At 38.1% G+C, this 26,150-nt stretch overlaps 1 protein-coding gene across 5 annotated transcripts in view; it reads right to left on the reverse strand.

Annotated features, from left to right (window-relative positions):
- LRP2 (LDL receptor related protein 2) overlaps positions 1–26,150 on the reverse strand; it is a 232,678-nt gene that overhangs the window by 77,304 nt on the left and 129,224 nt on the right. For all 5 annotated transcript variants that reach the window (XM_054679929.2, XM_515882.7, XM_054679933.2 and 2 more), the window contains 10 exons: positions 21,980–22,146; positions 20,868–21,011; positions 15,993–16,102; positions 11,800–11,977; positions 9,230–9,443; positions 7,542–7,781; positions 5,024–5,212; positions 1,848–2,768; positions 1,541–1,706; positions 996–1,154 (listed from right to left, as the gene is read on the reverse strand). In XM_054679929.2, coding sequence (XP_054535904.1) covers positions 996–1,154; positions 1,541–1,706; positions 1,848–2,768; positions 5,024–5,212; positions 7,542–7,781; positions 9,230–9,443; positions 11,800–11,977; positions 15,993–16,102; positions 20,868–21,011; positions 21,980–22,146 — 2,488 coding nt within the window. The remainder of the gene's footprint in view (positions 1–995; positions 1,155–1,540; positions 1,707–1,847; positions 2,769–5,023; positions 5,213–7,541; positions 7,782–9,229; positions 9,444–11,799; positions 11,978–15,992; positions 16,103–20,867; positions 21,012–21,979; positions 22,147–26,150) is intronic.

Genomic DNA, 26,150 nt, shown 5'->3' on the forward strand with positions numbered 1-26,150 from the left:
AAATATGAATAGTAATCCTACAAGAGGAACCAGGTTGATATTAGAAACAGGAAAATGTGAAATAATCCATGTAATGCATGGAACTCAGTGTTGAGCACATAGCAGACTCTCAATAAAACAATAACTTTTCCATCCCACTTCCTTAGTGACTTTTTCAATTTGATGTTTATTGAGTACCTTGAGGTGTTTACCTAGAATAATCCAAGCTTAGACTCAAAGCATCACTGCTTTGTTTCAAATAGGAGAATAAAGAAAAGATCAGGAGGTTAGGTCTTGGCATCACAAGACTAAAATTCCAAAGAAATATGCAAGAAAAATTAAGATTCCCGATATGTAGACACCAGCCATAATAAACAAAATCATTTCATCCCTTCAACTATTCCATTAGGATGACTGGAATGTGAGAAATATGGGGGGTACTTGGAGAAGTTACATACAAAATTAGAGTTGACAAAAGGAAAATATTAAGAAATGTGCTGAGGAGAAGCTTGCCAGAGAAGAAAGGGTCTATTTGAAAAGATGACAAAAAGTCAAAGACTGAAGAAAAGAATTTTCTTTTTTTTTTTAAGAAAACAATTTTCTAAAAGACATTGAATGCTAAAGCCCAGAAAAAAACATAATATCAATTGGCATTTAAAAGTCATTCAGATTTTATAGCAGTTACCTAGGGCCTGCAGAATGTAAGTTGAGTAATTTCATTTGTAATTCTAAATTGAGAAAATACATTTATAATTATAGCTGAAATTATAGATATATTTAGCAATGCATCTTTAGATGTCTTTTAGTTCATAATTATTCAATGCATGATATAGATAAATTTTCACAGTATGTTCACCAAGTTCCAATATAAACATAGTTCCTAAAACTGTGATTCTATATTCTGGCAATGTCTATCTGGCATGCTGTATTTTCATCACATGATGCAAATCCCTCTTCTTTGGAAATGGAAGGAAAACCTCTTCTTAACACCCACGTGAGTAACCAGAGACACCTACAGACTAGCATCCACCCAGTAGAGAAGGTCCTCCTCATAGTCCAGAGTCAGCCCACTGGGCATGACCAGACTGCTGTTCACAATGGATACCCGGAAGTTTCCTCCCAATGTGGCTCTCTCGATTTTGGCATGTGTATCCCAGTCAGCCCAGTACAGGTACCTAGTCATACAAAAGGAGTCAATAATTAATTCACAGGGAACCTCATAGTCCTTAAAAAAAAAAAAAAAAGGACAATATTCTTTAATTGCAAATTGCCAGTAACATGGCAAAAGAAACTCCATTTCTACTTACACAGCTTGTCCAAAAGGGATCTAGTAAGTCAGGGTGTTGACTTCCTAGTATGTTGCCAACCTTTCTGCCATCAAAGGGAGCTATGCGCTGCACCCTCCTTCCCAGGTAAAATCACTCAATATGCTTTCACTTTTGAATCTGTAGCCATAGTGTTATAAGCCCATAACACATTGGCTATCTATGAACATAATTTCAGGCCCCATTTTTTCCAGAAATAAGCAGACAGAAATATAACAAGGAAGATGATGGCATACCCTTGGCAGGGATCTAACACAATTGCTCTTGGTTTTGGAACGCGGGCTATCACAGTGCGGTTAGACCCATCTTCAGCCATGGAATTAATCGTCTGGTTGAGGTAGTCACTGTAATAAATTCTTCTAGTAAGCCAGTCAAAGGCAATGCCATCAGCAGTCCCTATACCTGGACACATACAGGCAGACACACACACAAGCACACACAAAGACATTAGAGTCTCATATGCATTAGAAACACTCAGTCATCCATGTGTGTTGACCCCATTGTGTCTACTTGCAGGACAAGCAGCACCTGGAGTGCACTTACCTGAAGCAATGACAGTTGGAGTATGGATCCCTGAAGACAGGGTGGCATAGGAAATCTGTCCAACTCCAGAGGCTAAATTTTGTGTGAAGTAGATTCTATCACTTATACTGTCATAGTCTAGAGACATGACAGTTCTTTCCACATTTATTGTTTGGAAAGGTGGGCTATGGTTTTCAGGGTCCAAGTGTAAGCTTCTCAAGGAATTAGACAAGGCAAAGATGAGGAAATTTTCTGTTGAAATGGCACAATTCTTGCCATCACTTTGCAGGGTCCCAAAGGCACAGTCACATTTTGGGGTGTGCAATCCAGGCAGAGCAAAGCAGAGATGAGAGCACGCACCATTGTTTTCCAAGCAAGGGTTGTTGTTGACCTCTGCTGGTGACCGGGGCTGGACTTGCTTGTCAAAGATGGTCACATCTCTTAGCCAGTTGATATTGTCTCTTATCACTGTGGGTGGCTCTGTGTTCTCTGGTTCCTTGCTGGCTTGGAAGATCTTTTTCAAATTCCTATCTACCCATATGATAGAATTTTCAAAAACAGTGATGCCATAAGGAGTTGGGTAACGGCTGCCATAACGAATCACTTCAGAGTTCTCTCCATTGATACGAATCCTTGCAATTATATCTAAAGAATCATCAACCCAATAAACGTAGCCATCACTTCGGTCCACTGCCAAGCCCCGTGGTGTGACAATGCCCTCTGACACAAGCACTGTTCGATTGGTACAGTCAAGGAAAGAACGCTCAATCTTTGGTCTCTGCCCATAGTCAGCCCAGAAGAGGTATCTGTTCTTGGGATCTACAACAATATGCCTAGGCATGTCCACTGTGACTTTAAGAAGAACACGGCGGTAAGTAGTATTGATCCGCAGAACTTCTATCAGTGTTTCAGAAACAAAGGCATTGGTTAAATAAAGATTTCCTATGGGAAAAATGAAAGTGCATGCTGATCAATGGAGAACCAAGAAGAAAAAAAGGGAGAACTTTACAAATTCAGAACAAAATATATAAGGTTGAAGTCTGGGTCACTATATGTTGTCTTTTCCAAGATGATAATGTCCCAGTCTAGGCTTAGAAAAATAAGTTCTTACTCCTAGGAATTATAGAGATTGTGTCTTCAAATTTAGAGAGAAAGTGCCTATCTTCAGCTTCTAAAGTAGATTAGAATTCATAGCAACATCATAACCCACTTTCCACTGAAAGGTATATTTTCCAGAATGTCCCTCCTTTTCTATCTGAAGCTCTAAATGCTTAATACCTACTTGAAACACTCTAAATATACATTTTCATAGCACAACTTCCATCCCAATGTGATAAAAGTAGCAAAGAGGGAGCACCAGCAGCATCTCAGGTTGTTATTGATGTTATCAAATGGTCTTTGTGCTTAAGGTTAACATGAAGTTTTTCCTTAGTCTTTCTAACTAATGTAGGTGTTTTCATCCCATGGACCTTCTAAAAGTGACCAAAACAAAAGTCCATTTCCCTTTGGGCCTTATGTACATGCTAGAATAAAAAGATAACTTTATGAAGATAGACATAAGTTTATGTCTTCATAAAGATAACTTTATGAAGAAGATATAAGTAGAGAATGACCACAAATTATTGATTTCATGTAGTTGAAAGTCTGTTGTTGAACTATCAATGCTACTACCAAGACACACATATTTTGTTCCTATATCTGATTCAAACCACCTCTAGAGAAATCAGGCCAATGTGAAATATGTTACTGATACATTTTTTCATTACCTAACTCTACTTGCTATGTATGCATTTGCTCATTTCCAATCCTTTAATCCAGGGTTGGCAAACTTTTTCTGTAAAGGGCCACATAATAAATATTTTAGGCTTTGCAGAGCATATGGTTTCACAAGTACTCAACACTGCCACTGCAACATGAAAGCAGTCATAGACAATACACAAATAAATGGGCATAGCTGCGTTACAATAAAACTTTATTTACAAAAACAGGCAACAGGCTGCATTTGACGCATGGGCCATAGTTTGCTGACTACTGCTTTATCTATACCCTCAGAAATAGTAATTTCTATTCAGGAACGGGAGTTAGGAACCCAATTAAAGCTTTATTTAACCATACTTCCATATTTACTTTTTGCAATAAACTCTTATTATAGTACTTAGATTTTCATAATACATGCTAATATTTCCTTTTTTTAAATTTTTTTTTAATTTGAGACAGAGTCTCAGTCTGTCACCCAGGCTTGATGGCAGTGGCTTAATCTCGGCCCACTGCAACCTCCACCTCCTGGCTTCAAGCGATTCTCCTGCCTCAGGCTCCTGAGTAGCTGGGATTACAGGCGTACGCCACCACGCCTGGTTAATTTTTGTGTTTTTAGTAGAGATGGGGTTTCACCATGTTGGTCAGGCTGGTCTCGAACTCTTGACCTCAGGTGATCCGCCTGCCTCAGCCTCCTAAAGTGCTGGGATTACAGGCATGAGCCACCGCGCCCTGCCTACATGCTAATATTTCTAAGTGATGCCTACTCACCAAGCTTGATTCAATGATACTGATTTTATGTAGAATTGGATTATATTCCAAAACATATAATACCACTAATTATGAGTGGTATTTTTACTCAGATGAGTGATAAAAATGAGGGGTTATTCAAGCTTATGTGCATGAATAAATACAACTAAGTTAATATAATACTAGACCAGGCATTTAAAAAAATTACTAATAAAATATCTCACGATCTAAGGGATTTTTATATATGAATAAAAGGAAGCAATTAAGAATTTGGCAACTAAAATTGCTCAGCTTCAAAGCAAATGAATGCTGTTCCATAGTTTATATTTTTATATCTCTTTCTCTTGAAAATTTAGAAAATTTCTAATGCAGAAATCTAAGTGCAGAAATGCAAATCTAAGTGTAAAAAAAACAAATCCACATAATTTAATATTTTAGCCACTTTTGTCTCCAGATTATGTTAATAACAGAAGAAAATGATAAGGATTAATTTGTTATAAATCTGTAAACTGAAACACCATATCATTTGTCAAATAGACACGTAGCTTAATCTAGATTCAATGTATCTTAAATGGTCTTAATAATTGTCTAGAAAAACAAACCTGTAGCACATGGAGTTAGGCTAAACTTTCTAGCATAAAATAAGATGACAGAGATGCAAACATATTAAAATCACCATATAGCTTACATACCTGCTACCCAATCCACTGCAATACCCCGGACTCCATTTTCTCCTATTCCATGTGTCACAATGTTCATCAAAGAAGATCCATCTGGTTTAATTCTACGGATCGCATTATCAGATGCCACTGAGCTGCTAAAATCGCACCAATAAATAAAGCCAGAGGACACATCCACATCCACATGCAGTGCATTTCGTCCTGGAAGTTAAGAAAAGATCATTAAACAATGCTGTCACTGAAATTAGAACTTTTAAATGTCTGCCCTTCCTCTCAAACCCTCATTCCCAACCCCCTGCTCTGAGCATCTCCCCATTACAAAATGAAACCCTTTTTTCCCAGTTGCACTGAGCAGACCCACATCTTGGTTTCTACTCTTTCCCACAATAAGGAGCTCTGGCTCCCGGGAGAAATGTTGATTATAGGTTTAGGCAGGGAAGGTACGAAGTGGGTGTGAAACATCTTATTGTACCAAGAAACAAGGCATACACAGAAATATACAGGTCGCCACTTGAAGAGGTTCTCCCTGGCCAAAATGGATCCACTAAAACATCAAAAGAAGGATTACAGTAATTGACTGTAACACACTGAATTTAAAAAATAAAAATTTGACCCCATAATAATAATAAATTATTTAAAAAGTAAACCAGGGAGACACGAAGAGCTTTCCTTTATAGAAGAATATTATCTAACAAATGTAAAGGGAATGCTAAAATAAGAAAATCACCATTTTGCAATCCTCGATTAAATAATCATTTCAAACAAGGATCATCAATGGCTGCCAAAACCAATGGGTAAAAGGTGCTTGGGAGCCAAGACATTCACAGGGCCTAAGTGTGACTGCATAGATTCCACCAAAATTAAGAAGGAAAAAAATACAGCTTTAAAAAGCAGCAGTGTAGCAGTGACCACCTTAACCAAGTGATCAAACTCAAATGCCACTAAGAGCAGGACAAGCTGACATTATGTTCTTCCTAATAAGATTCTGTATCAACTAACACAGCATAACCTATAAAGTATTATTGCTAAGTGTATTTAACCTTGATCTAATCAAGCAATTAGACCTAACTTGCATTTCATGAGAACTGCAGGGTAAAAAATGAAAGACAGACTAAATATTCAGACAAATCCTCAGTGTGGGATTCTCAAAGACAACAGGTCTGCCTCTTTAAAACATCAATGTCATAGCAAAAAGCTAGAGGCAACTACTCCAAATCGGAAGAAACTAATGAGATATTCCCAGTGCAATGCATGAATCTTGATTAGATCTTGGATGGAACAAAACAGCTATATATAAAATATTGTGAGGCCAACTGGAGAAATATGATTATGAATATTTAATAATGCCCTTTGAAACTGTATGCTAACATATGTAGGGGTAAAGTGGCATGGTATTAAAATTTATTTTTAAAAGGTTCATAAAAAATGAATATGAATGCATATGCATGTACACACACACACACACATACAAATTGAGAGCTCAAATGTGATGAAATGTTAACAACTGTTAAATCTTGGTAATGGGTATAAGGATATTTCCTAAATCTTTCAACGTTTCTGTGTTTGAACATTTTTTTAATGAAAAGCTGGGAGAAAAAAACTATTGAATTTGTCATATCTGTACAAGATGATAACTTAGATCCATAACTTTTTAGATATGGAAAAACAAAGATGAGTCATGAGTCCACGTGAACATGACCATCAGGCAGGAGGACGTGTGGGACTGGAAGCTCTCTGATTCCCTTCTCCAGGTGCATTTCTGTATTTTCTGACCATCTCTACAACCCCTTCATTCACTTCATCCTTTTTTCCTTCCTTTCTACCCTCTATTTCTCTCTTTAGCCTGTGACATTCTCCTAGCGATGTTAGAAAACTCTTAGTTACTCTTGTGCTAAGGTATACCTAAAAACCTTGGCTCATCTAGGAAGCAAGTGATCATTCTATACATTCACAGTATGTAAGCACAAAGTGCTGCAAAAATATGATTACTAAAGAGGGACTAACACTGTGAACTCTTTTGCTTCAATTCACCAAATATATATTAATAAATCATATTTGTGGACTATTTCATTACCATATTAAATAGTAGTATACCTTCTACCGTAAATCTCCATTAATAATCAGAAATAGGGCACAGTTCTTCGGAACACCAACTCTGTAGTACTTCTTGCAAACCCATCCTACATTCTATATTGCTCTGGGCCTGTGCTTCTTAGCGTGATCCATGGGCCAGCACCATCAGCATGCCCTGGGAGCTTATTAGGAGTGCAGATTCTCTGGCCCTACCCTAGACTACAAAATCAGAAAAATCTGGGGACGAGGTCTGGCGTTGTGTTGGCGTGAGCCCTCCAGGTGATTCAGAGACACACTAAAGTGTGAAAAACACTTTAGGCTGTGCCAGTTGATTTAAAGGGAAAGGAAAGCTTCATTATGCACTGAATCCACACATGAAGAAATGTTTTCATGGCACCAGGGATTTCAACCTGGTGCCAGATGAAGTCAAATCTTACTTATATTGGAGTTGGCATACCTTGGCCTGCCACCGGCACCATGGTTTCTGAATGATCTGACAATTCCAAGCTAAAGCCTCTGATTGCAGACAGCATCGAAACAACAATGAAAGAGTTATATGGAGAGCAGGACCGATTATCAGGATTGAGTTTAAATCCAGTGGCACAGGCGCAGGAAAACAATCCTCCTGGTACAGGCAGGCAAATCTGCTGACAGGCATTCATGTTGTTGCTACAGCCATTTGAGGATTCGGCGGCATCTAAATGAAAACAAAATCCATTTGTAACTTTTGATCCTAGCTACTCGCCACCCCATCTCAAATTTCTTTAATTGGGTCACCAAATAATTTATTCTAAAAATTAATAACCAACATATAGTAGCTGAGTTAGCAATCTAAAAACAACATTGGAGAGACTAGAGCTTATACAATAACACCTAAAGGTATGAAACCAGTAACCCAACTATTGTATAATAGTTAGAGAATGGGGCTTCAATTGTTTTCTTCTACAAATCATGCGAGGATTAGGGAGGTCAGTATATAAATCTGCTCATAATTTGCCTATGAACTGGCACTTAAAATAATATGTTCAGTTACATGATCAATAATGTGATTTTTTTAATTATATGAAATAAGATTTAAAGAATAATCCTGGAATTAATGGCATTCCCAGTGACTTGGAAGAAACTGGAGACTATTATTCAAAGTGAAGTAACTCAGGAATGGAAAACCAAACATCGCATGTTCTCACTGGTATGTGGGAGCTAAGCTATGAGGACACAAAGGCCTAAGAATGATACAATGGACTTTGGGGACTTGGGGGAAGGGTGGGAGGGGGGCGAGGGATAAAAGACTACAAATAGGGTGCAGTGTACACTGCTCAGGTGATGGGTGCACCAAAATCTCACAAATCACCACTAAAGAACTTACTCATGTAACCAAACACCACCTGTACCCCAAAAACCTATGGAAAAATTTAAAAAAAGAATATTCTTTATAGTAATAAAAAATTAATTTCTACTGCATGTGTTTCTTTCACATGCAGTTAAAAAAAATACCTAGTGACAAACTTAGGTTATAGGACAGGAAACAAATTGTTTGATCATCTTTGGCTGAAGACGAAAGCTATAAAATACATCAAAAAATAATACCTGTATCATACCACTAATTTAAAGGGGTAAATCAGAAATTAGATTATCTTTGAAAAAAATGTTGAAATAGGCAACATCCAAAAGCATTCCTTTTAAGACTAAAAATTCCATCCCATTAGCACTTTCCCAGCAGGCATCCAACTCATATGCCCTGAGCAACTTCTATGTACCAAGCACTATTCTAATCACCGAGTATTGAGCAGTAAACAAGACAGACAAAATGCCTGCCCGTATGGAGGTTATATTCTAATAAGTAACACAAACAATAGAAAACAGGGAGTTCTATGAAGCAAAAGCAAAGTAAGGAATTGAAAGTAATGGGAAGAGAAAGGGAATAAACTTACTCTGAAGTCAATCTGGCCTTTCAGATGCCAAATTAGCCCTTGGCACTTAACCATGTTTAAGACTTCATTATCATTTTTTAAATATTTCAGGTAATTTCAATTTGTATGCACGTGTATATACGTGAAACTGTGTGTGGGTGTGTGCTTACAAAAGTGAGTTATGTGTGAATACGCATTATACACCCACGAATGTATTTCAGTAACAAATACTTACTGCGTCTGTGATAAACTTGAAGACCCCTCAGATTTGGAACATTATCTCTCAAGACTATTTTGTTGGCCCCAGTGGCCTTGTCAACTCTTTCAATGACCTCATACTGTTCATCAGTATAATAAAGGAAAGAATCATGGACTGCAATTCCCCAGGGGTGGGAAAGCTGGTGTACCAGGATCATTCGATCTGTTCCATCCACGTTTCCTCTTTCAATCTAAAGGATTGGAATTTTCATTAGTTTCATGGATTCATACTGAAAATTTTGAACATTTAAACACTAATATTCTCCTAATTATAATGTCTCACATTTATACAGCCCTCTATCCCTTACAGAGATTTTTTACATCTATTTTCTGATTTGATCATCACAACCACACCAAGCAGCAGGTCAGGAAAATGTCACTGTGCCCCTTTCATTGATAATGAAGACAGAGCTCACATGAGTCAGTCAACCTTTTCAGGTGGCACGGTGAAGAAAAGGGAGCTAAACCACTAGTCCCTGCATGTGATATTCTGGTCAAGGACATACTCAAACATCTAAGTGTGGGCCATTGCACAGGAGCTGACTCACCCTGAGTTTAACACCTTCACTGACAATTTCTGTAATGGAGATTGGAAATATGCCCCCAAACAACCACAGAGGACAGCAAGACAGGACAGGGCCAAAAATGGTGCCATTAAATTTGAACAGATAACAAGCTTTAATCAAAATAGCTTTGGTACACTGGAAAAGAACCACAAGAATAAAGTCCCTAAGGGAAAATGACAAGTAGTCAGCTTCTTCTGGAAGAAAAATGAAATGTAGATGTAGCTGGTTTAATTTCACTCCAAAAACCTGCCTCAAGTGCCTGCTCTGTGCCAGGATCTGGGCTGGGTATTGGTGAGAGACACAGTGTGGCTTTACTGCCATGGCTGAAAAGGGAGCCCAGCAGTTACAAGAGTGGTTATGCTGATGAAACTGATCAAAGTTCTAGAATTTAGAATATAAGAAACATGAGCTTGGAGGAGAGAGTGGAGAGAGTGGAGGCCAGGACCAGATTAGCTGAGCAACCTCACAGAAGTGTTGGGAGCTACTCCTCAGGGCAAGGCTCCAAGCTGAGCCATGATCCAACTTGCTGACTGTGGCTTTATGAAGAAAACATGTCTCCAACATGAAAGCAGGCTTCACCACTGAAGGCCATGCCTAGTCAAGGCCAGAGAGACGTTGCTCAGAATGGTGGAGGTGGCAGAAAAGATCTGGGCATGAGTGACAGGCTGAGGATGGATTGCAGCATTTGGTGATGATTAAACCAGGAGAGTGAAGGAGAAATAAGGGAACTACACTAGGAGAAAGGTTGGAGAGTCACACCACTAACAAGCTCGCAGATTTAGAAGCTGTGCCCTGTCAGATGTGTGTACAGAAACCATACCATGTAACAAGAGCTTCCTCGTCATTGCACACATGCACCCAACTCTGCAAAGTGTTTTCATACACATCATCACTTCTTTTTAATCTCCAAAGCTTACCACCATTATAGGTCCATATTCGGAGTGAAGTTAGTACTTGTTGAACAAACAATGAACTGAAAGCCAAACCTACTGCACAATATTATGACAAGCATCAATGTCAAGGATCTGAAGTAACTACTGCTAAATAGCAAGGAAGGGACTAGCATATATTCAGTTCAGCACCCAAAGCAATGCTTCATCAATAATTATTATTGAGCATTGTCTATGTGCTTAGCCCCAGCTCAGTGAAGGTCAAATCCTATTTCAATGAGTGAACGAGACTTTATAGTTTCTGCTTCTTATTGTAGAATATAATGAACCCAACCTTGGAGTTGAAAATCACCACTAAAGAAAGTTTCACATGTGCATTAATCATGTTAAAATATTAGAGAAGAATGTGTAGCTACGAGGGGATGCTGAATTCAGAACCTTGCTAAATAAATAAATAGATACATACATACATACACACACACATAGGTAGATACATAGAATATACCTATATCCTATACAGATAAATTCTATATTCTATATATAATAGATATATATTCTGTATTCTATAAATATATATTCTATATTCTATAATATATATTCTATATCTACATAGATCATATATAGAATCTATATAGATTCTATATACCATATAGTATAGATACATACTCTATATTTTATATATATATATTCTCTTCATATATATAGGTATATGTATATTCTCTATAATTGGAGAACCCAGAGTACTTTCAAAGAAAAACACTGAAATCACTAAACCATGAAAGAAATGGCTCTGAAATGACAAGTAAGAAATGACAAATGGAATTAATTTATCCTGAAGAAAAACAAACGTTGGTGGGAAAATTAATAAACATTACCCTATAGGGAACTATGCACATACTATAAAGAACTGGACTTCAGCTAGGGGCGAGGTATGTGCAAGGGAGAGAAGTTATTGGGAGAAGAGGCAATGAAACACTGGTACAAGTTACCAAGTAAGATTGTTCAAGAACCACTGCCTGACAGCTCAGAACACTCAGCATCAGCTACACCAGCTCAGCACAAAGACCAAAAGACTGAAAGGGTGCTCATACCACTCCTCTTCCAGTGACTGCCCAGTAGAGTTTCTGCTCTTCGATGTCAAGAGTGACACACTCCAGGTGTTCGAGGTTCCCAGTAAAGAGAGTTTTCACAGATGTGCCATCCATGTTAGCACTGGCAATCTTGGCAGGAACCCCACTGTCAGTTCCTTGGTCTGACCAGTACAGCTTCCTACAACCATGAAAAACACCAGCATGTAACAAAACAGAAGGTGGGTTTGAGTCAATGACATAAATGACAATGTGTATTACTTGTCCTCAAGATGCTCACAATACAATGGGCAAAGGCTGAAAATCAATATCTTGTTGCATACAATGTAGAGGGGTACTTCACCAGTGTTCTACCAATGTCGGTATATTTCCTAGCTATAATTGGAGTAGAGGCCATTTAAAATGGTGTCTGGAATAAGAAGCTAGGGTTTCCCACTGGCAGCTGAACTTTTAGCATGGTCAGGTGTGTGGGAAGCTTATGACAAGGAAGAAACCTACATCAATAATCCCTCCATCTTCAGTACATAGTGAAGGCCAAAGCTAATATAAAAAGCTGCCGAGTACACTCCCTGATCACTCACCAGGCCTCATTCAATTATTCTCCAAATCACCATCTACCACAAGACCGGCTACTTAATTACCTAACCTGATTTCTGTGATGAAAAATGCAAAGAGTTTTGAAAACTGACACAGAAAATAGGAGAAATAATGAGTAACACTTTTCTGTGAGAGTGGAATCTCATTATCATGCTGTTATGGGGTAAGGAAGACTTCTTTTTTCTTTCTATTTCACAGCGATCAGGTATGCATGAACCATAATCACCACACAGCATTGCCAAATCCTTGATATATGAAAATGTATTAAAATATATTAAGGGCTGTTTTCCATTTCCACTGAAGACGTAAGTTCTAGACTTGAACCCAACTTTTAATTCCTTTTGATTGCACCTCCTTCTATATCTTCAACGGACAATTATCCTACATTCTTTTCTGAAAAGTCCTCAAACCCCTTCATTTAAATAGTCTTTATTCACCTACCTCTTCCACCACCAAATCAATATACCCATCCTTTGAATTTCATCTTCAACTCTAAACTTCTCCGCCTCTAAGTTCTCAAACTCTGAGATGCTCTGCTTCGACCAAAAACTCTCATTTCTTCCTTGCTTTAACTTTTCCTATTAAACTTGTTCTTTGCCCTTAAGCCCTGCCTGAGCTCCCAACCCTCCAGTCCTTCTACACCTGGACATCATATGTAACCATTTCAACAATATTCTTATTTATTCTTTTGGGTTCCCATTGTGTCTAAGCTAATCTCCAACCCTGGGTTTCTGCCCTTTTTTTTCTTTCTCCTCTCCCATTTCAGGGTATCAAGAGTTTCCTGGACATAGCACAAAACTTTCATGAATTCTGAATTCACTAAAAATCTAAGTTCCCTAATCTAAGCTGAGGATTCTCATCCCTAGCAGACTTTATATCATGTTCTGCATATTGACTATTTCAAGTCATTCCTGTTCTTCATAAATTTCTAATTCCTTCCCCATAACTTTCACTCTCAATCAATTATTTCTTCATCCTTGATCTTTCATCTGCTGCTAAAGAATACACTCAGGTTTCTCTATTCTGAAAGACATTTTCCTGTTACATTTTGACCTACAAGTTTATCTTTCTCTAACTTTCCAATACAAGATTCTTAAAAGAGTATTCACATTTCCTCATCCTCTTTCCATTCTTTTAACTTCTACTATCTCTATTCAACATCCTCTCTTGAGACCCTGTAATTGCCTCAGCTCTTTATTAGTGATCATCCACAAAGATATTTTTCTGCAACAACTGGTTCAATAACATTTATCACAACTTTATCAAGACTTTCTCTTCACTGAGAATCCAAGACATTAGATCCTCAAGTCTCTGTCTTGTTTCTCCTCCTATGTCCTCTGACAAAATTCTAAGCTCTTCTAATTGTCTCCCAACCCAACTGGGTTGCTCTTAGTCACTTGAACAAACCCTCAATTTTCTGTCCCTTTGCTCTTGACCTTCCATCCTTCATATCGCCTGATATATCTTAAAAGCTAGCTCTGCCCAGTGAAATTCTAGATATGCTTTAAGATCCAGTCCAAATGATATCTCTTCCACCAAGCTGAAATGTCACCTCTTTATAGCACTATCATCCCAATTTTTTTAGCCTCTCTTGTGGCTCTTAATCTTATATGAACCTGGGTTATTGTTATTTATACACAGGCCTTATCCTCCTTACTAAGCCATAAATCCTTAAGGTTGCAAATTAGGTCTTTAATCTTTGTATCCACCCTCTGAACTCCCCACCGTGGCCCCATGAAAGAGACTGCCTCCACTTGCCAAAATTAATGTCTTCCTCTTCTCTCTGGGTAAATAGGTGGACTGCATGTCCTTCCGTGCAGTTAGCTGTGGCCATGTGACCCAATTCTAGCTTAAGGAGTGTGAGCAGAAGTGGCGTGCACTACTTGTAGGCCTGGCTCATAAAAACCTCCCAGCAAATTTCTGAATGTTCTTTCCTTTACTGCTCGAAAGATCTTGATACTCAGAATGACCTAGGAAGCCTCCTACTGAAGATGGCAGAGCATCCATCAGCCTGGGTTCTGAATGACTATGTAGAGTAGAGCTTCCTCCCATCTTCTGCCCAAACCCCACTGCCCATATAAAAGACAAAAAAATTTCTATTTTCTTTGAGCCATTACATATTTAGGAGTTTATTTGCTTCAACAGTTAGCTATCTTAACTAACACACCACCCAACAAAGGTACACAATGCAGAAATGTCTGATAAATGAAAAACAAATAATGAGTGAGCCTGAGTTTCAAAAGTAGAATTTCGAACCTAAGACAGTCCTTCTTCTAGAAAGAATAACTGAAAACTAGTACAAGCCAGCAGGCACAGAATAGAATGTTTGCTTCTTGTGCCCTTTAAAAATTGGATTTGGTTTCCATGTCATCCTTATTTGAAACAGAGCGCTAATACAAATTACTTCTTCAGTGCCCTTCTAGGCCTAAGAATCTGATAACTTTCAAACATTAAGCCAAAATCCACTTGGAATGATGCGACAATCTCTTTAAAAAAAAATCAGTGTTCATATTTTACAATTTGTTATTCTGGTTTATAATATGGTATAGTAGATCAACAGAATGAAATAGCCAATCAAACAGACCGGAGGACTCCAGCCTACATCCATTAAGACCATTTTCTCCTAACTGGTCTCCCTGGCCCTGGCCTCTCTCCACATCAATCCTGACCAATTTTTCTAAAAACACAAATTTGGTTCTTTCACTCCCTTCCTCAGAATTCCTTGCTAGGAAGAGAAAACCAAATACCACATGTTCTGACTTATAAGTGGGAGCTAAACATTGAGCACACATGGACATACACATGGGAACAACAGACACTGTGGACTACTAGAGAGGGGAGGAAGGGAGGAGGGCATGGGTTGAAAAACTAACTATTGGGTACTATGCTCACTATCTGGGTACAATATACCCATGTAACAAACCTGCACATGTGCCCCCTATATCTAAAATAAAAGTTGAAATTTTTAAAAAATAATCCCTACTTGCTCCTTATTACTCAAAAGAATAAAGTTCAACTTCTTAGCATGATATTAAAGGCCCTCCTTGATTTGTCCCCAAATGACCTTATCTGTTGTATCTCCCATGTGGTCAACAGCTCCCTACTCTAAGCCTCTGGTTCCGGCTCTCCCCACAATCCTGCTAAGTGCCGCCATACCTCTGTGCCTTCATGGATCCCTTGGCCTCAAGAGTCACTGCCTGGTTGCAACCCATTCTCCACCTACTAGAAGGCTTCTCATCCTGCAAGCTCTATTGCAAATGTTACATAACCCCTTAGAGCTTTCCGTGTCCTTTCAAAGTCAGAATATATTGTCAATTCTTATAATGCTATTTTAAAATTCCTAAAATTCTTGCTTGTTTGGAATTAATTTTAAATCCAGTGTTGTTCATTTGAAGACCATAGGACAAAATACAAACAATATCCTGCACATTAAATATAGGTCAGAGCTATTTCTCTGTCTCACTGAAATCTATTATTTTTCAAATGTTGACATATGAAATCAGAAGATGTCCTAAATTTGAAATCTTCCATTTTGTCAGACCCTGACATTAACAAGAACAATGCTGCATGGAAGACATGTGCCATTTATGAATACTCACCCACGAGCAGGATCAACAGTTATGCCAATTGGAAAGCCAACTCCAAGAGCTGTCCCATCATTGGCAATCAATGTTTTTCTGTATCTGATATCTCCATGGAGTGTCAAAACCTATAGCATAAAATCACTTATTAGAACTGACTTTCATAAGGGGAACCAAAGGAAACTGAGATGAAGGAGAACTTATATACAAAACAAATTCCAAAGCACGATTAGGGATGGATGAGAGAGGGTTTGCATGAGATTCAGATAATCTATATTGCACTTCAGGGAAATGAGGAAATTAGCTCAATAGAAAATGAGAGTAAGAGCAGCAAAATCACCTCCCAAGTTCCTACTTCCAACTCACCTAAAATTTCAGGAGGGAACATTTTTATGGATAAAAGGAAGATTCAGTTGGGAAAACATACAGAGCCACTGCCTAAAGAAACTGCAAAAATCCTTCAGGAGAGTTAAGAGAAATCTCTGGAAGACAAATGAGAACCCCACAGCTTTCCTGCACCCCACCAAGGCACTCGGTGGCCAGTTACTGCCAACACAGTTGATCAAAATAGTCCAAATTTACTCAGAGGTACAGTGAATTCTGTTCCAAGTCAACAACCTAAACTGAAACACATGAGCTGAAATCTCTGCCCTGCCAGGTCCTGACTGTACAACCTGAGGCAAATAAATTCACCTCTTTGAACTTTATCAGTCAAATATGGAAGGTCTGCGTAGACCTTACGGGACTAAGAGATAATACAGGTAAAGCAGCATACCACCCAGCACAACTATGTTCAATAAACTTCTATTGTTTAATTGATCCATCTGTTGGTCACTTACTATGTATGAGGTATTAGAGCAAGCATTATTGTATTCGATCCTCACAAACAATTCTGTGAGGTAGATCCCATTATTTTTCTCAATACAGATGGAGAAAAAGAGGCCTACAGAGGTTTAGTGGCTTTCCCAAGGCTGTCTGTGATTATTACTGCTATAATCACAGTGTTAACAGGGCCCTGATACAGCACATAGAAATATAGTTTATTGGACTAGAAAGAAGTTTCTTACAGCAATGAAGCTATTTTAATACGTACCTAAGACAGTCTAACAGACAATTAGTAAGAAATTAGAAAATGTCTGTTGATTTTTGCATTAAGGTTTTTCTATAAAATTGCTTTTCAATACAAATAGATTATTTGTGTTTCTCTGTCTCTCATACATGCGTGTGCACGTATGTGCATGCATTCACACGCACACATACACACACACACACACACACACACACATATCCTTCTTCTTTCCCTCATTCTTTTCTCTAAATTTTTTTCTCTGCCTATTGTCTGGCATCTTTCACTCTTGCTTGGACTAAGGTAACTTTTCTTTTCTCAGTTTGCCTCTTTCTGCTACAATCTCTCTCCTTTTCCTAAGACTAAGGATCTCTTTGGTTCAAAGTTCCTTTTCTTGTTTTCTGGAATATATAGAGCTCTCTCTCACACGGCCATTCTGTAGGCTTCACAATTCAGCTATAAAATTTCTTTTAGTGGATGGGAACACAGCTACCCCTAGTGGATAACAGTTTCTTCAATGTTTCTCTTATTTTCAAGTTGGAGTTAAACACGAACTACTCTTAGGCAGGAAGGAATATTATACAGGTAAACAGAAAGTGAATACGATTCCTATTTTCTTAATTAATCCAACAATCACCTGGAAGACTTACTTACAATTTAAATGACCTAAGGGGAAACACCAGTAAAACCATTAAAAGGGCAGTTTGCCCTTGGATCATTATTCTCACAGGTCTTTCATGGATCTTCTAAAAATATTGATCATTTGAGGGAAACAGCGCTCTGTATTTACAGGATACCTCAGTGTTATGAAGTACTTTTACTTACTCAGCCATAAACTCCACTGTACAGATGAGAAAACAGGCTCAGAGAAGTTAAGTAATTTGTCCAAGGTCGAATAGCTCATGAGTGGAGAAAATGCAGTGTTGTCCCCAGTCATAAAATGCATTTCCATGTTTCAGGGTCTTTATTCAACTGTTTTTCTCTCCTGGGACACCTTTTCCCTACGTCTTCACTTGGCAGAAATAAAAACAGTCATCCCCCTCATCCATGGGGGACAAATTCCAAGATCACCAATGGATGCCTGAAACCTCAGATAGTACTGAACGCTATATATACTATATTTTTTCCTACACATACACACCTATGATAAAGTTTAATTTATAAATTAGACATGGTAAGAGATTAACCATAATCTGAAAATAGAACAATTATAAAAATATACTGTAATAACAATTACGTGAATGTGGTCTCTCTCTCTCTCCTCCCTTTTAAATATCTTATTGTGCTGTACTCACATATTCTCAGGCCACTGCAGGTAACTGAAACCTCGGAAAGTGAAACCCTCCGATAAGGAAGGATGTATTAGTTATCTTTCAAGACTCAGCTCACAAGTAACCATGAATGGGAAGTCTGCATGCTCTCTCCCCTCACTTATACCTCTGCCTCCAATCACTAGCACTTTATATTCACTGGCCTTATCACACTTACGACACTGGAGCACAGGTATTTGTTTATGTATCCATCTCACAGATATGTGAGCTACTTAAAGACAGAAAAAAAATGTTTATTCATCTTAGGATATCCAGGATCAACTGATCCATAGAAAGCATTTCCTAGTGCTCATTAAATGAATGAATAAAATGAGCAAGCAACCCAGACTCAAAGCCAGGTCTCTGGACTCCAAATCAAAATATCTTTCTTCTGTACCACACTGCATCAGGGCATAATTAGAAACTTTTGGTTCATGTGGTTAAAGTGGTCTTACCATTCCATACACACATGCATGCTCAGTTATTCTCCAACTGGCCGCTACTGCATTGTACCTAACACTAATGGGAAAGACACGTTCCCTGCTTTTGGAAAACTATCAGTTTAAAAGAAAAGAACCCCATTTACTAATCAAGAGACCAAGAGATAAAATAAGAGCATATTAATTGCCATTTGGAATTAAGACAGCTTTGCACTGGGTGGACTCTAGAGAGATGTGAGTTTGGTAGTAAGGGTCTTAGGCAGTAGATGTTGCCTGTTTAATGGGAGGATGATAGTCTTAGTTGAAATCATGAAAAGTATTTTCTGCCACTGTCAAAGAGGGTTAAACCAGTCTGGATTGCCGGAGTTGTAGTTTATAAAAGTGCAAAGAGAGAATACTGCTCAGGAATTAGAGCAGCGAAGCTGACCATTTAAGACAACTTCTTAGCTTCTGTGGGCCTTGGTTTCTGATGTAAAAAAAAAATTAAAGAAAGAGCTTGAACCAGAGGAGCCTCCAAGGGGTCCTTCATGTTAATACCTGATGATTCTACCTGGCTTGAGATACTTGTGCACACTGCAAATTTCCCTCTCATCACAAATGGCTACCAGACCTGCCTGCCCTCAGGAATGTTGCGAGGATTAAATTAGATGCTAGTGAAAGATCTTTGTAAACTCAAGCGCTGTTCCAGTGAGAGCTCTTTTCTCTGCCTGGGACACCTTTTCCCTATTTCTTCATTTGGCAGAAATAAAAACAGTCGTCTGCACTCATCCATGGGGGATACATTCCAAGATCACCAATGGATGCATGAAACCTCAGATAGTACCGAACTCTACATAGGCTGTGTTCTTAGTCTACAGAGAGTGCTTTTTAGTATAGATAGGTGCTCTAAATTAGCCACCAGGCTGCTGTGCGCCTTGCTCATCTTCAGTATCTTTCTGAATGCTCCAGAGAAAAACCGTCTTGCCAGCTGGTGCCCACCTAAAGCAGTGGATTGTCAGGGCTCTGCTAACTATCCCCCTCCAAAAACTTCTCCTTGCTTTGGGAAGTTTCACTTTCAAAATTATTGTGAATTAATAATCCCTTCCATGTTTTACCCTTCTCTCAGAGTGGAGCAAACCAACACTAGTCAAGTTACCTCTGACTTACTTCATGTGATTTCATACCTATGCCTCATCTAGAATTTCTTCTGGGAATTAGAGTAAAAAGAACACTTATCTTGAAGAAGAGAGTATCAAAGGAATTAGAATCAAGTTTCTACTTTCTGTTTTGCTGTTAGAAAAACTGTACTGGAGCCATAGAAAGATTTCCATCTAAGAACAGAGGCAAACTATAAATTTGGTTGAGAACTGAAATAGCATTGAAGATTAGATGAGGAAACATAGTAAAATTCCCTGCTTACCATAATCTTCCCTTTATGTTGAATTCCTTATGCAACTTTTATTTATCTTCTTATATATTATTTTGTAAATTACCTAAAATACTTTTATAGCAACAAGGTAGTATTGATAATTAGGAGGAAACAAAATAGAGCAATAGAAAGCTCAAATAATTTATTTTTGCCAGCCAGGCGTGGCGGCTCATGCCTATAATCCCAACACTTTGGGAGGTCAAGGCGGGTGGATCACTTGAGGTCAGGTGTTCAAGACCAGCCTGGCCAACATGGTGAAACCCTGTCTCTACTAAAAATACAAAAAATTAACTAGGCTTGGTGGTGCACGCCTGTAATCCCAGCTACTCGGGTGGCTGAGACAGGAGAATTGCTTGAACCCAGGAGCCAGAGGTTGCAGTGAGCCAAGGTCTTGCCACTGCACTCCAGCCTGGGCGACAGAGTGAGACTTTGTCTAAAATAAATAAATAAATAAATAAATAAATAAATAAATAAATAAATAAGAAAAAAAAATTTTAAGGTGGTTTTCCTCTTTCACTTCAGAGACTTTGATAGTTAACACTAATATCTTTTCCCTTTTTCTTTTTGCTTAAAAATGATTCCAAAATCCACATGAGATCTATTCCTGAGACTAGAGTTTACATCAATCTAAATCCAATGTTTGTGTAAGTAGTATTATGGAATCATTACCTCGATTGACTGAGTTCTAGGATTGGTAGAATAAAGGTTTCTTGAAATCCAATCTAAGGCCAGGTTCATAGAAGGCCCCACCATAGATATAGAAGCAAATACTGTCCTGTTGGTGCCATCTGTCTTCACTCTGTGAATTTCACCCTGGAAAGAAAGACAAGGGGAGGTGAGTGGTTCCAAGGCCATGGCTCCTGCAAAAGAACCCTTTCTTCACTGTGGCTACTGCCAGCTGCTGTATTTCTTGAACACTCCTTACACTCAGAGGAAAGGCAAACAAAGGTTCAGCACCACTGGGTAGGCTTCAAACGATTTTTCAGTGTGTCACAGGAATACACAAGGCTTATCATTCAGGCTATCTCCAGTACTGGCTACAGAGATAGTTCTTAACTACCACAAGCATACGAGTCATGAGAAAAACCCAAGTCACAGATGTGGATCAGAAGGCCAGGAGTATATTTTGTATATAGGTGACAAACATGAAACACAAAGATTTTTCTTCTCTTCCTCCTTTATAGTCTTCTTGCCCTTTCCCTATTCTTACAGGTTTTTTCCCTGAAGGCTGAAGAAAATGACCTCTGAGGAAGAGAACTGGAGAAGTGTTCATTCTTACCCTAGAGGCAAACATTCTAAAGGATTCTAAAGGAAGGCCCCAGCACCATATCAAATGCTTTCACTAAATTCCCTTAGGGAACTACTACTTTTGTCTTGAGTTTTGATCATTTTTATATTCGTCGAATATTTTCTACTAGCTTAAGACTCCTCTAGGGGCAAGCATTGTGACTGCTGCTTCTTGGCATGTATTCTGTGGTTAGAAGCAGGTAATTCAGTGCAGGGCAAATCATAGGCACTTCTGGAAAATACTTGCTGAATGAGTAAATAATACACAATAGCTTAAATTTGTTTCTTATTCTAAAGCTAAAGAGTGTTATGATTTTTGCTCCAGGCCAAGCTCACATTTATACCCCTCATTGAATCAAAAAACTTAGGGATAAATTTATTTCCACATTGTTTCCCTTTTACTCACATGACAAAAGTTTGCTTATAAGAAAACATCAGTGCAGGCAGGCTCTTCAAGAATAAATTATATACTTTGAATGTTATTCAAAACTTACTGGATTTTCAACCCAATAGATGTATTGCTCAGCGTCATCAAATTCAACATCTAAACCATTCTGTATCCCTGCTATGGGGACCATAGCATCATTGCTCTTCACCTCAGGATTAAGGGAGATTCCAAAAATTATATGTTGCCTTACAGTTATTAAGAAAGGTTGATCATCTGTGAAAAAAGAAGAATATCAGTCAAAATCATATCCCACTATTCCTAGACATTTAGAGTAATGGAAGGCAATAGCCTGTTACCATCATATGGGCTAAAATGACATTGCAGCATTGCAGCAATAAATATAATGTACTTCATCAGACAAGCATGGGCCTTTCCCAGGGTTTCAGTGGGCTGCTGGACCACAAGACCTCCAACCCCACATACAACGCTGTCTGGACTTTTTCAAGGCAGGTTGGTATTTATCTTACTCTTCATTAAGTCCTTACTTACACTAATAAACCACCCATGTTTGCTAAACCTCACAGACAAGAAGTTCCTCCACTTCTACACACAGACAAACCTCACTCACACTGATCTCAGGGAAAGGAGAGTTGAGTTTTGAAAAAAAAAAAAGTGAAAAAAATCATTTAGACTATTCTTGTGAAAGGCAGCTTACTAGTTTTAAGAATGTTCCAAAAATAAAACAACACTACAAAGTGTTGCCTAGTATTTATTGAGACTTTAATAAATAAATCCAATGTATAATCCTATCAGTTGTTACTTGACTAGTGTCTCTCTTCCCTATAAGATTTTAACTCCCAAAGGTCAATGACTGTGTCTGATTTGCTCATTATTGTGTCCCAGGGCCTGGTACTCAGAGCCTGGCATAAAATAGTTGCCCAATAAATGTTTGCTAACTAAATGGATGACCATATGACTGCATTAATGGATGAATGTATAAGTGAATAAGTAAACAGTATCTTCCAAAGTTCTCAAAACTGTCTACACATTGTAATTTAAACATTCCCACAATATCTTAAACTATCAGTTCACTTATCTCCTTAATAGATAATAAAAGTTCCTTTTTCAAAAATAATTTAATATTTATCCTGATCCCCATCAAGAGTAGGGTTTTAAAATTCCTCTCTGAGAAAAGGAAAACTTTTAAATCTAAGTTTTGGGTTAAGATATATGTATAAGATATATCACATATTAAGACAAAGTATGAAATGATCAATCATTACACAACTTTCATAAGCTAAAAATGATGTTTTCATTATTTTTATAATCCAGGAAGCTTTCCATCTTCAGCAGGATGACTTGGTCATTTTTTCTTTACTTATTTTCACATCTCATTAGCTTTTTCTTGTTCCTATCATTTCTATTACTGAGAAATAACCCAGTCTTTATTAACCTAGGACAAATTTAAATTTAGTCTAATGTAAATTTCGCAACTATTAATGCTTTACATTTTTCAAGTACTACAATGTAGAGTCTTCCACAACAAGCCTGCAAAGTTGTTTTCAGCTGGAGCAAATGAGATTTGCAGGAGCTCTGTGACTTCTACAGGAAACAGTAATAGGAGATGGACCCTGGCTCATTCACTTCCAAGCCCTTCTTCTCTCAGCTGCTCCACATTGCCTCTCTTCTGAACAACTGCAATTGCAATAAAAATTGCCTCTCATTGATTGAGAATATGCGCCATACTCCATGCATCAGGTAAGTATTTCCCTTAATTTATCTCCCTCAAGTTTCCTAATCTTGTTTGTTAGATAGGTCCTCCCTCAATCTGCAAATAAGACACAAAGAAATCAAGCAATTTAAACAAGGTCACACAACCAGGACTCCTGGACTCCAAAATCTACATTTTTCATCACTACACTGCAAATACTGCAGGCCAGGTACTATTTCTTGAGTATCAAATTACCACTCATTTCATTTGGTTTAATTGCAACAGTAAAAAAAAAAAATGCTAGATTATGAGTTTCAGCTGTACCAAGAAATTATATAAATTATATATATAAATTAATTATTTATTGATTATCTGTTATTAATGTTCACTGGCTCAGTAGAAACTATCTCTGTCCCAGTTTTACAGAGGACTTTAAATTTTTACTCACTTACTTAAGATCTGATCCTGCCCTTTTGGATGGGTCATCTCCCTTTGCTTAATTGGAATAATTCTCAACCAAAGCATTGTTTAGGGCCTAAAAACTTTGCATATCTCATCCATTATGCATGGGCCTTCTTGACTCTTCCATGGTACTCTTCCCTTAAGCACCACCCGCTTCTACTGCTTCCTGGGGATCATGTCTCAAGCCCTTTATCTGATAACTGCTGATGTACTGAGAACGTTTACCACCAATGAACATTTGCAAGCAATGGACCAGAGAACAGGATCTCCTGCAATGCTGCGCTGGCTGAAACTGTGAGTGTCATGGTGGGGGATGATGCCAGGGGAGTAATAGAAAGGAACTGGCCAGTAAGACAACAGGTGGCGCAGGGAGATGCCTGAAAAGTGCTATATGGGAAAGCAAAAAGAAGTGACTTCACAACACTGCACACATTTCTACGGAGCAAACGGGTAAAAATCAGAGGACTGGGGAAGTAACAAAAATGGATATTGGAGAGCTTGTCATTCACTCAACATTTACTGAGTGCCACCATGTACCACGAAGTGCCACAGGCAATAAGCATATATCTACAGACCAGGTAGAGGCTTTATCCTCAAGGAACGCAGCATCTAGAGGGCAAGACCAAGTATATGAGCCCTTACAATTAATTATGACAATGGCATGAAGGGGTAGGCACAGAATCATCTAGGGTTGGATGGAAAGGAATTCAGGAGGTGGTGACGGTTAAGTAGGTCAGTGTGTCTCTGTCTTTTGAAGTTAAAGATCATCTCTTCATTTCTATTTTCCATGTCATAATCCCATTAATGTTAGTGTCAGCAGAGTCATGAAGACACTATAGTCAGGAATGAGAACTCAGTGTTGTAATTGAACAACAATATATATGACCCCCAAACCTAGGTCCTCCTTAAGTCATACCCTGCACAAGCTGATCAGCACTGCAGCCTTCCCTGGAGCAAGGACAAGGAGTGTTCTCTTATCTTGCACAAAATCACTGAAGCAAGTGCCTTGTGCCCCTGAGACCGAGTCAGAAGTCTATTTGTATTTGGAGTAATTTTAGGGGTGCTGAGGTGATGTTTGGCTTGAGGTTTGTTTGTTCATTTGGTTTTGGCATTGTGGGGAATATATTTTCTAAAGAATTTAAAAAGTCTCATACAGAGAAAGCACTCATTATAACATAAAATTAGAAATAAGTAGAACCATCTCATAATTCCCCTATCCAACTGTAACCACTATTGGCACTTGTGTGTTTTTGCTTCCAGAAACTTGTGTGTTTTTTAATGCATGTTTTTACAAGGCCAATATTGTGCAATATCTGCTTCTTTTACTTAACAGCATCACAGAAGCACTTCTACATATATTCCAGCCTCTTAGTAAACACTAGTTTAAAAGCTATTCAACAATCAAATCAAGTAAAATGTTTCCACCTATAAATGTTAACAAGTTTTCTAAACTTCTTGTTGGGAAAAAAAAAATGTGGAAACCTTTTTTCATTTAACATATATTGGCAATCAGTTACTCAGCTGGTGCTCTGAAACCTACTGGGAAATACTTAAAAAGTTCCACTTCAGTAAAGTCAACCCATGAGAAAACCACTAGTGGAATTATTTGTGAAACAACAAAAGGCACTATTTAAAATTAACACTTATCAATCATCATCAGAGAGTAATATTGATTACACCAACCCCCAATGTGCAATTCAACAATCTTTGTGTGCTGAAAGAATGCTTTGTATCCGAAATGTCTACAGCCCAGTTTAATCTTCTCCTGAAAGACTCTAGGGACACACTAAATTAAACAATGTCAACGAGGATTAGGTACATAATAAGTCTCTGAGGAAAAATGGCAAGTGCCAGTCCCTCTGTGAGAATTACCAATAATTAAAATCTTTCATCATGAAAGTATCATTGCACAATATTACATGCTGATGGAATTTGATTTTCAGTAAGCCTACATCTGCATAATATCTAAACACTAAAAGTTTCCTGAATTCAGTATATATTTTCCATTCTAGATTAGGACTAAATGTCCTTCTAGATTAGGACTCTATTATCTCTTAATTTAGGAATATGTGATCATTAAACATTTAAGTTGAACTTGTCTACA

This window comes from Pan troglodytes, chromosome 13 (assembly GCF_028858775.2).
Source record: "Pan troglodytes isolate AG18354 chromosome 13, NHGRI_mPanTro3-v2.0_pri, whole genome shotgun sequence".
Classification (NCBI taxonomy): Eukaryota; Metazoa; Chordata; class Mammalia; order Primates; family Hominidae; genus Pan; species Pan troglodytes.